The following is an 11,912-nucleotide window of genomic DNA, read 5'->3' as shown; positions in this document are numbered from 1 at the left end:
ATGAAAACCAATTAACATTAAACACTGTCTCCAGTAATAATTCAATATTTTCTGAATGACTTTAGTCATAGCATGGATAAAAGACAGAAATATAAGCATAGTATACACAGCTGACGAAGAAGGAAATGGATAAAGCACCTTTACCATGAGCTAATCAGTTGCTTCCCCCTTGTGGCGCAATTCAAGAGATAAAGACAAACAAACAAACAAACAAACAAACACTCGCAAAACTTAATGAATACAATGCTTATGTATTTGATGCTATGACCAAGTATATATATTTAATATACAGAAGAATACTATCCTAACCCATATACAATTATAGTACATTATATAACACTATATAGAATACACTGGATTAGGGACGTGACCAACATGAAGAACAACATTATTTACACAGTGTATAAAATAATACACTAATAAGCATGAACCTCAGACATAAACATCCAAATATTATGGTTGTGCTACCTCATGCGAATTCTCACAATTATAGCATTAAAGCAAAACTTAAAGGTTAATAGTTGGTATATAATATTTTATAGACATATGAACAAATTACAAAAGCTGTGAAAACCATGTTTGTCTGCTGCGTACAAACTGTCACAAACATACATTACAGTGTATAAACTCAAAAACATTTCAGGCACAAATACATGACAAAAATCTGTTGTGCTATGAAGTGGAAGATCTTATGAAAACCTGGTGACTCAAAGAGGACCATCTACAATACATTAGCATTTGGTGAGCACACAAAATTTTATGGAAAAAAAAAAACAACCCAAAACAAAACCAAACAACCAAAAACCCTCAGTAAATGGTAGGTAAGTTTATCAAATTTCAACTTGCCTCTCACTTCCCACAACTAAAAATCTAAAAATAAACCCCTCAGTATCTTCTCTTATAATTAACATACAATAATAACCGACCGCAAAGCTCAACAATGTTTTAATGTTGTGAGCAAATATGTGCAAGTATTATATTTCTTTGTGTTGCGATAACTGTAATCTTTTTTGGTACCATCAGAGATGCTGCTTTAAAACTTATTACATGTTTACAGTGTTGTGTCATTGGACAGACAACAGTCGTGTTATTCCTTACTTATCGTATAACTGATTATATGATATGACTTCATATGATGAAGTCTGTAATTAATGGTATTATCATAGCAGGCATAAACATGATGTGGCTGCAAGAGATCTGGAATAATGAGGAAAAAAAAAATCCACTGCCACTGCAGAACCCATGGCTGGTTGACGAAAAGGTGTGCTTGTTAGCTGCTTGAAGACAACAGCAAGTCTGGTTCTTTGCTGTTTTCTGTGCTTTTACGCCCACATCCAGCTAATAGCTGAGCCATGTGGGCAGCTCGGAGGGTGGCGGGGGAGGGTGGGGTTTCAGCCAGGCCCGGTTTCTTAGGTGGAATGGGTGGAGGAATGCCCCTGTCAACCCTGGGGACTGTGGGAGAGCGAATTCCAGGAGACAGAGCTCCTGATGGGGTCAGGGCACGGTAATCTGTGCCAAAAAGTGAGCTGTTGGGTGTTGATGCTGTTTTGGTGCTGAAGCGGCTGACAGCCTGTGTCACCGAGTTGCGGCCTGACTGTTTGGAGTTGCTGCCCTCTGCTGGAGGATCTACGCTGGCACAGGGTGAAAGATCACGAGGGGAAGGAGGGACAGGTGAGCCCAGCTGGGGGTCTTGTTCAGCAACGGACTGGAATTTGTGACGTGCTGCATGGAAACGCTGCTGGATCCCAGCCTGGTAGGCAGCCTGTACGCTACAGGAGGACTTTGTCTCGGGAGAGGAGCCTGTGCCACAGATTGAGGGACTCTCATTATTCAGATGAGCAGGTGACACATTCCCATTAGTCAGTTCATTATGGTCAGAGCTTAAGGTGGAATGAAAAGCTCCATTTTCTCCTTCGTTCTCATTCCTCTGCCTCAAGCCACTCCCTCCTTCCTCTACCAGAGTCTGATGACCGTTAATCTTCAGCGGGATCGTGTCTGATTTTTCTGTTCCACCTTCCACTGAACCATTTCTCTCCTCCCGAAACTCTCTACTATGCTCCTCCTTGTCCTCTTCTCCCCTGAGTTGTCGTACCTCTTTCCTCAGCCTCTCCACCTCCTCCTGTAGAGCACTGCTGCATGCCTCTTCCCGTCTCAGCCGCAGACCAAGCTGTTCCCTTTCTGTATCAAACTCAGCCAGCAGCTCCTCTCTCCTTGCCTCCATCTGCATGGCACGCTTCTTCTCCTCCTCAAGCTCCGCCTTCAGGCTTTGATTGGTGGCACGTTGGCGCTCCAGGCGACGACTAAGCTCACTGGCGCGCTGTCCCTCCTCGTGGGCACGCAAACCTGAGCGTTTGCACTCGCGCCCCAGTGCAGCCATAAGCTGCTTGTGCTGTACACGTTCATCCTCCAGCTGAGCTTGCAATCGCTTGTTCTCTTTATCCATGCGGGAAAACTTCGTCTTTTCAAATGCCAACTAAAACACAGACAAACCAATTATTATTGTCAAATACTTTGCATCTTTATTTTCTTAATGCCAAACATTTTCCAAAGCCTAATACAAGGATTCTATTCTATATACAAGCCAAGAAAGCTCAGAATAGTCAACAAAAGACCATAACAGCATTAATTTACTTTGTTTTCAAAGCTGTGTTTGAATTAGACCAGGGGTTCTCAACCTTTTCTACTTTAAGGGCCACCTATTCATATTTGTAATGAGTCGAGGCCCATTAAAAAAGATACCCAGTTATTTTAGCTCATCTATTCTATTAGAATCTAATAATCTATTGTAAAGTGTATTAATGGGATGCAACATCACTCCCTGTTACAGATGGGAGTCCAGGAATTAAATAAATGCAATAAAAACAAACTGTTTAATCATCTCATCTCATTATCTGTAGCCGCTTTATCCTGTTCTACAGAGTCGCAGGCAAGCTGGAGCCTATCCCAGCTGACTACGGGCGAAAGGCGGGGTACACCCTGGACAAGTCGCCAGGTCATCACAGGGCTGACACATAGACACAGACAACCATTCACACTCACATTCACACCTACGGTCAATTTAGAGTCACCAGTTAACCTAACCTGCATGTCTTTGGACTGTGGGGGAAACCGGAGCACCCGGAGGAAACCCACGCGGACACGGGGAGAACATGCAAACTCCACACAGAAAGGGCCTCGCCGGCCACGGGGCTCGAACCCGGACCTTCTTGCTGTGAGGCGACAGCGCTAACCACTACACCACCGTGCCGCCCCTGTTTAATTATAGAGATTGTATTTAAAATTGTAAGGATGTACCAGAAGCCAACATAAAACCATGCATGCAGGGCATTCTCACTCAAAAGGGATTAATGATCCAAAAGTGGAGTCTGATCCATTAACACAAGAACTTATTGCCATGTTTGTGTTCAGAAAACAAGCAAGCTATTAAAACCAAGACGTACACTCAAAAGAAGTGGATATAGAAACCACTCAGTGGGATTAGATCCTTACACGCTAACAAAGAAGGATTTTTCCTATGAAAGAAAAATTTACTAGCTAAATTTGACATTAGTAGAATAAATTTTGATCCTATTGTAGCTGTAACTTTGTAAATACAAATAAAATAGTTATGCATACTATTAATTAACTTAATGTGAACAGAATTAACAGATAATCAACAAATTTTAGGGTTTTTTTAAAAGATTGTGTATATTTTTAGTCGTTTGTATTTGTAACTATTTGTATCTGTACATGCACGACCCCACCAGCTCTGCTGATCAACTTGTCGTGTTTAAATAAAGTCATTCATTCATTCATTCATTCATTAGGAGTTGGAAAATTATCCATCCACTGAATCTCAAACTACCTGGTGCTGCAGACATTGTTCTACACGGACAAACAGATGAAAACCTGGAAGAGCATGGAGGTGTACAAGTTTTTATATGTGGTTGAGTTAAAGATCTGGCGATCAGGACACTACAAGATAAATCCTGTATCGTTTTTGCCTGGCTAAGGAAGAGATTCTAGGCTTTTGTAAGCGTCTTTGAGAAGGTTGCTAGGACGCTACAAGTTTTAGCATTAGGTGTAAACAAACCACAGCCGCTTAATTCTCAATCCTCCCAGCTCTCTTCCAGCAGGCATCACAGATCCATAGAATTTACCCACAAATGTATTTATTTATTTATTCAGCCCTCTCCTCTCTCTCTCTGCGCATGCGTAGGTTAAATGTGACAAAATAAAGGCTTGTTCTTCTTAATTTACCCACAAATGTAGTTGTTCCACTTGAAAAGCATACGGCAAACCAGCTACCGGATTTGGGATAGTACGACATCCTGAACTATTTAGTATTTGGCTTCAAACTTGAAAAAATTTCGCAGCCCACTAGATGGCGCTTTGCGGCCCAGGCCCAGTGGTTGAGAAACAGAATATGCATACTAGAGCCCTGCACTCCCGCAGGAGTCCCGCGGGACCCGACGCAAAGCAGTGTGGCGCGGGACAAATTTTGAAAGCTCATTGCGGGCGTGGGCAGGAGGGGGAGTGCACAATGCGGGAGCGGGCAGGAGAGGTGATAAGCTGCAGTCCCGCTAACTAAAAACGTGTTTAAAATAAAATTTATAAATTATTAATTTATGTCTATCATATATAATTTGTGCTGGATATTTTATTTGGCATTAATAAAAACATTTTAAGATGCCTAAATTTGCGGATGTGGTCTAATCTCGCGTACGTTTCCGATTCCTTTCCGCTCTTCCGTGTTTGAGATCTCCGATCATGGCAGAAGAGCAGAGCTCCTCTAGTGAAGCTCACAATGGGTATCTCTGTAAAGCCTCAGCTGCGCATGCCGCCTGGAAACGCGCACCCTCGCTCCGTGTGCTAGGTGAAGGATCGGTCAGTGGAGAGCTCAGCTAAGCTCAGCATGTTTAATTCCCCAGGCCAATGACAAGAACTTTCGTGAGAAATAATGCGAACGTCTGCATCATGCGGGATTTGCGGGCGGGACAAAATATGGCAGACGCGGGCGGGACTGAAAATCATAATTCTTTGTGGGAGCGGGACTGCACAATGCGGGAGCGGGACTGAAAATTCTGTCCCGCGCAGACCTCTAATTCGTACTACTCATCCTTAATTTGTTGAAAAGCACAGTATATAAACATGAGCATTTCCAGTACGACAAAGACCAATAGAGAACATAATGCTTGGACCAAACTTCCCTGTATGCAGCTACAGCGGTCTTCATAAGTATACCATGTTCCACATTACAACACACAAAAAGAAAAAAGGAAGGGAGAAGCATCTTGTTTTCATTCAGCTCATCAATACTAATGCATTTGTGTTTCATAAAGACAGCATGTTCATTTTGAACGTGCTTTAATCTAAGAATTATTGTTTAAGAAATAAAATATTTGCCGAAATAATAAAACATTTAATATTATGCTTTCGCTTCATTTTTATAAAGCTTTTCACTTTCTACATGACTGCTATTATATGTACAGTATGGTCTGGCGCAGTATACAGTATGCTAGTATGCCATTTCCAGCACAGCCACAAGTGGTGCAAGGTTCCGTACCTGCTGTAGGAGGCGCTCTCGCTCTTTTTCTAAAATGCATGTGACATCATCTCCCTCAGCTGTATCCTCAGCATGTCTCCTCTTCTCCTCTTCTAAATCTGCAATGACCTGAAACCAGCATACAGGGGCGCCAAAGAGGCAAACAGTATTAAAAACTTTTAATCCTTTTTAATCCTATGAAAAACTTGACGTGCTATGGAGACTATGCACGTGACGTCATCATGACGCATTTGGTGAGCTTGCTGTCATGCTGGATGGAAACAAACAGTGCTGGATGGTGTAAACAAAAAACATGATAAACTTGTGCTGTGCTGTTGGGTGTCACAATCATGATGATGAGTCAAGAGATGTTTCTACAGGATTCCAGATGCACCAGTTGATCCTGATCGGAGAAAGAGGTGGATTGCAGCGATGAATCACAAAGACTGGACGCCTTCTGTGTATACACAGCTATGCAGCGAACATGTCATCGGCGGTAAGTGGCTCATTAACTGTTTACAATTCAATTTAACCCTCTGGTCTGGACAATGAAAAGGATGTCACTATTTAACCTTTAAATATCTCAGAACCATGTGAGATAGAGACATAAGCGTATTCCTTTTAGAAGCTTTTTAGTCCAGCTCTGCAAAGTTAGTTTGTGGTCAGCTATCTGGAATACCGCAAGCTATAAAAACATATGGGTAGCTCTTCAGTAACGGAATTACATTCACAGCAAAATATGGTAACTTTTTAGTTGCGGTGTTCAAGGTAACGGCATTTAAATAAAAAGTCAGTGACAGAATTATGCCAGAAAAAAACTGAACTTTCATTTCTTAAAATTCAAACCAAGATTTCTCTGAAGCGACATTGCTATAATTGGGGTGATGATTTTTACATATGGTTTTCAGTACGTTTTGCCTTGGATTCCGTACTTTAGGAATATCACTGAGCTGACAAGTTAAGGAAATCTTAAAGGTGTCATTGCATCATTTTTTCATTAATTGTGCAGTGGTCTCTAGTATGAATGAACGCCCTGTGAGCCGGTTTTGGTGAAAAAAATGCTGTGGTGCTCCTGTTTCAGGCTGTTTTAGTTTGGTGGAGGAGTGGGTGGGGAGAGAACGACAGGATTTCAGCTCTTACTCATGAATATTCATGACGTACACTGCAAAAAATAAAAATCTTAGGAAGTTTATTTGTCTATTTTCAAGTCAAAACATCTAGCCACCCTTATTATAAGACATAATTGCCCAACAAGCAAAACCTCATTTAGCTAGAAAGGCTAGTTTTTAGACAGTCCATCTTGAAAATCTTGTATAGACAAAATGTCGGGGCGGCACGGTGGTGTAGTGGTTAGCGCTGTCACCTCACAGCAAGAAGGTCCGGGTTCGAGCCCCGTGGCCGACGAGGGCCTTTCTGTGCGGAGTTTGCATGTTCTCCCCGTGTCCGCGTGGGTTTCCTCCGGGTGCTCCGGTTTCCCCCACAGTCCAAAGACATGCAGGTTAGGTTAACTGGTGACTCTAAATTGACCGTAGGTGTGAATGTGAGTGTGAATGGTTGTCTGTGTCTATGTGTCAGCCCTGTGATGACCTGGCGACTTGTCCAGGGTGTACCCCGCCTTTCGCCCGTAGTCAGCTGGGATAGGCTCCAGCTTGCCTGCGACCCTGTAGAACAGGATAAAGCGGCTACAGATAATGAGATGAGATGAGATGAGATGAGACAAAATGTCTTGAAAAAGTCTTATTTGGAGCACCTTTGAAAATAAAACAAGTTTTTTTTTAAACAAGTAAGTACATTTTGGACATTTGTCAAATGCGGTTCATCGTTTCAAGAAAAAAAAACAAAGTATTCTTGTTTTGGGAATAAATGAACTTTACTGAAATCAGGCAACAAACAAACAAACAAAAACAAATTGTCAGTGCCCCCAAAATGCATTGTTGCTTTGGCGTTGTGTAAGCACTGTAAGTCAAAATGCGTAGACGTTTGGGTCACCTTTCATATCCTTAGTTTACTGCGACTGTTTTCTCAGTCATTCAGAGTGAGCTCCTTCTAGATGCTGTACAGACTCTAGACCAGACAAGTGCCTTCAAAAAGGCTATGAGTGAGTGGAGGGCGTTTTAGTGAGGGCTTTTTGGAATGCTGGGAGTTAAGTTCAGTGTTTTGTTTGTTTGTTTGTTTGTTTTTTGTGCCTGATCTTGTAAACCCCTCGTACACATGAATAGTCAGTGCCCCCAAAATGCACTGTTGCTTTGGCGTTGTGTAAGCACTGTAAGTCAAAATGCGTAGACTTTTTTTTTAATTATTATTATTTTTTTGGTGCCTGAGGTCCTGGGGAAGTGGAATCTTAAGAGATGTTTTAATGTTTGAATGTTGAAATGGGAAAAAAAATAAACTTGTTGCAATGCTACACATGTCGTCAACTTGATTCAAGATAGTCTCTGGTCTCATATCTAGAGTATTTTACTAATTACAGGCCACAAAAGGAGAATCTTTTAAGCTAGCAATGCTTAGTTGTAGAATTTAACAATCCTAATATATTTATCTTAAATTCAGTTTTTACTGCTAAGACTTTGTCATGAATTTAAGTGAAATACCCTTAAAATGAAATAAATAAAAAAGACTTGAATGGCTAAATGTAAGAAGTACGATCTTGTTATAAGAACTATTTTGATTATTTTGAGTTAATCAGATCTCGCATAATAAGTTCCCCAATCTTATTTTGGAATTATTTCATCTAAAAACAGGTTAGATTTTTCATCTTACTTTAAGAAATCTTACCAAGTCAAATTTGACTAGTTCCACTGGCAGATTTTTTTTCACCTGATTCAAGCAAATATGCTTTGTTTTAATCTTTTATTTCTTATTTTTGAAAGGCCATTTTTTGCAGTGCAAACATATCGCTTCTGATTGGCTAACAGCACTGAGACGCTCCCTCCAGTGGGTTATGGGCGAGGCCATGACTACTAATTTTCGAAGTGACGTAAGTTCGTAGGGCTTTTTCTGATTCGCTCACTTTTCCGTCTATTTTCTTCCATAAGCTAATACAGGGAATGGGGGTAGAAGAACATTTTCACGTGCAGCATGCATATGCAACTCGGAGTGACCTATGGTATTTCAAAAAGAGCAAGTATTAAACGGTTTGTCATGGAATGACACCTTTAATCATTTCATAACTTTGGCCTCTCTGCTGAAGAACTGCCCACATGGACAAAAAACACGGATAACAGCTTATTTTGATAGTGCTGACTTGTGAATACAGAAAACAAAGAAATTACCTCAAAACGGTTGGTAATACATTTCGTCCGTTTATTTTCTTATGCTTCTAACGTCAACACTGGACTTCCCCGTGACTCGAAACCCATCTCTAATGAACCAACAATTATTGATTTTTTTTTTTTGTCTGCGTACAATATTTTTATAGCTTGCAGAATTCCAAACTAACTTTATTCTCGTTCTGATCTAAGACAAACAATAAACAAAAGACAATCGATTTTACTGGATCAAGACAGCTAAACAGGAACCTTTTGGCTTCCTGACTTTTGAATTAAAATCTTGGTTGTTATTCCACCCTTTTGTTTAATTTTCCTCTCCTCATAAGTATGGGCATCAAAAGTATTTTCTGAAATTAGATCAACGTGAGCATTGTCTGCCATTTCAGAAATGAATGCAAATAATCAAATGGAACTTTACACATACAATTTATTTGCAAAATTTACAAAATTATACCACCACTGCAGCCAGCAAGCAGACTGGTGCTGATACGTTCAAGGCTGTCCCATGTAGTCTCAAACAAAAAGTATTTTGATTCATTTGTGCATGTCTGCAAGTTTTTTGCAGTTTTAGAGAAATTACACATCTGTGCACGTAAAAAAAATAAACAAACGTGCTTTATTATTTGTGAGTCAGCTGCTGCTCTATTCATTTTGCCATCCAACATGGTGTTGTACACAAATGTCATGTGGTTTGATGACGTAGGTGCATAATCTCTACAGAGAATCTACAGTGATGCTTGAAAGTTTGTGAACCCTTTAGAATTTTCTATATTTCTGCATAAATATGACCTAAAACATCATCAGATTTTCACACAAGTCCTAAAAGTAGATAAAGAGAACCCAGTTAAACAAATGAGACAAAAATACTATACTTGGTCATTTATTTATTGAGGAAAATGATCCAATATTACATATCTGTGAGTGGCAAAAGTATGTGAACCTTTGCTTTCAGTATCTGGTGTGGCCCCTTGTGCAGCAATAACTGCAACTAAACGTTTCCAGTAACTGTTGATCAGTCCTGCACACCGGCTTGGAGGAATTTTAGCCCATTCCTCCGTACAGAACAGCTTCAACTCTGGGATGTTGGTGGGTTTCCTCACATGAACTGCTCGCTTCAGGTCCTTCCACAACATTTTGATTGGATCAAGGTCAGGACTTTGACTTGGCCATTCCAAAATATTAACTTTATTCTTCTTTAACCATTCTTTGGTAGAACGACTTGTGTGCTTAGGGTCGTTGTCTTGCTGCATGACCCACCTTCTCTTGAGATTCAGTTCATGGACAGATGTCCTGACATTTTCCTTTAGAATTTGCTGGTATAATTCAGAATTGATTGTTCCATCAATGATGGCAAGCCGTCCTGGCCCAGATGCAGCAAAACAGGCCCAAACCATGACACTACCACCACCATGTTTCACAGATGGGATAAGGTTCTTATGCTGGAATGCAGTGTTTTCCTTTCTCCAAACATAACGCTTCTCATTTAAACCAAAAAGTTCTATTTTGGTCTCATCCATCCACAAAACATTTTTCCAATAGCCTTCTCTGGCTTGTCCATGTGATCTTTAGCAAACTGCAGACGAGCAGCAATGTTCTTTTTGGAGAGCAGTGGCATTCTCCTTGCAACCCTGCCATGCACACCATTGTTGCTCAGTGTTCTCCTGATGGTGGACTCATGAACATTAACATTAGCCAATGTGAGAGAGGCCTTCAGTTGCTTAGAAGTTACCCTGGGGTCCTTTGTGACCTCGCCGACTATTACATGCCTTGCTCTTGGAGTGATCTTTTGTTGGTTGACCACTCCTGGGGAGGGTAACAATGGTCTTGAATTTCCTCCATTTGTACACAATCTGTCTGACTGTGTATTGGTGGAGTCCAAACTCTTTAGAGATGGTTTTGTAACCTTTTCCAGCCTGATGAGCATCAACAACGCTTTTTCTGAGGTCCTCAGGAATCTCCTTTGTTCGTGCCATGATACACTTCCACAAACATGTGTTGTGAAGATCAGACTTTGATAGATCCCTGTTCTTTAAATAAAACAGGGTGCCCACTCACACCTGATTGTCATCCCATTGATTGAAAACACCTGACTCTAATTTCACCTTCAAATTAACTGCTAATCCTAGAGGTTCACATACTTTTGCCACTTTTCCTCAATAAATAAATGACCAAGTATAATATTTTTGTCTCACTTGTTTAACCGGGTTCTCTTTAGCTACTTTTAGGACTTGTGTGAAAATCTGATGATGTTTTAGGTCATATTTATGCAGAAATATAGAAAATTCTAAAGGGTTCACAAACTTTCAACCACCACCTTAATTATAGTGACAAAAGGATGATAGCGTGAATACAGGTGTCAGTAGAGACATGCAAAGACATCAAGAACACACATCACTAGGTCATGAATTCTACTTAAACTCTTTTGGTTCTGTATTTAAAAACATATTATTAAATACATGACACACAGCAGTTCATTCATCCAACCATTCAACCACCCCATCATCTGGCTCACCCTTCTGTGCCTGCTCTCAGCAGCTGCAAGCTGTTTCAGCATCTTCTCCTGCATCCTCCTGCAGTGTCCCACCACCAGCCTGAGCATGGACAGCGGATCAGAGTGCCTGCTGTCCGTCATTCGTCTCTGTGAACAACTTGTGCCATTTCCTCTGCCCTGACTAGGGCTCTTAAGAGCCTCGTTGTCCCTCTGCAGGGCCAGGAAGGGATCGCTCAGATCATATTTCCCATAACGCTCCCACACATATGTTTCCCTGCGCTGGGCCTGCACAAACAACAAGGAGGTTCACAATGAAGGGGAAAAGCAAAACAGAAAACAAGCATGTGTGAGGATTCAGGAGTCCAAATCACAATTTTATGTTACTGATCTTCCATATGAAGAACATAAGATGACTCATGATTTGTGCCAAACTGTAGTTAAAGCTACAAGATAGAGTATTACAGAAGAGAGACCCTCTCTCTCTCTTCCCCACACATGCTTCTCTTCAGGAACAGGAAACACAATAATACAGAGCTCATGACCCTGCCACAAACAACATAAACCGTTCTCTGGAGTTCATTGTGCAAGATGCACTTAATCTTTGCCCTTCTGCATTCATGTATTTCGT

General features: G+C 41.0%; 1 protein-coding gene across 3 annotated transcripts in view; it reads right to left on the bottom strand.

Annotated features, from left to right (window-relative positions):
* Nucleotides 1–295: 295 nt before the first annotated feature.
* Nucleotides 296–11,912, bottom strand: part of cttnbp2nla (CTTNBP2 N-terminal like a) — a 47,912-nt gene continuing 36,295 nt past the window's right edge. For all 3 annotated transcript variants that reach the window (XM_060919450.1, XM_060919452.1, XM_060919451.1), the window contains 3 exons: nucleotides 11,306–11,569; nucleotides 5,546–5,653; nucleotides 296–2,473 (listed from right to left, as the gene is read on the bottom strand). In XM_060919450.1, coding sequence (XP_060775433.1) covers nucleotides 1,271–2,473; nucleotides 5,546–5,653; nucleotides 11,306–11,569 — 1,575 coding nt within the window. In that variant the 3' untranslated portion in view covers nucleotides 296–1,270. The remainder of the gene's footprint in view (nucleotides 2,474–5,545; nucleotides 5,654–11,305; nucleotides 11,570–11,912) is intronic.

Source organism: Neoarius graeffei, chromosome 4 (genome assembly GCF_027579695.1).
Source record: "Neoarius graeffei isolate fNeoGra1 chromosome 4, fNeoGra1.pri, whole genome shotgun sequence".
NCBI classification, from domain to species: Eukaryota; Metazoa; Chordata; class Actinopteri; order Siluriformes; family Ariidae; genus Neoarius; species Neoarius graeffei.
This window is presented reverse-complemented; position numbering and strand designations above follow the sequence as displayed.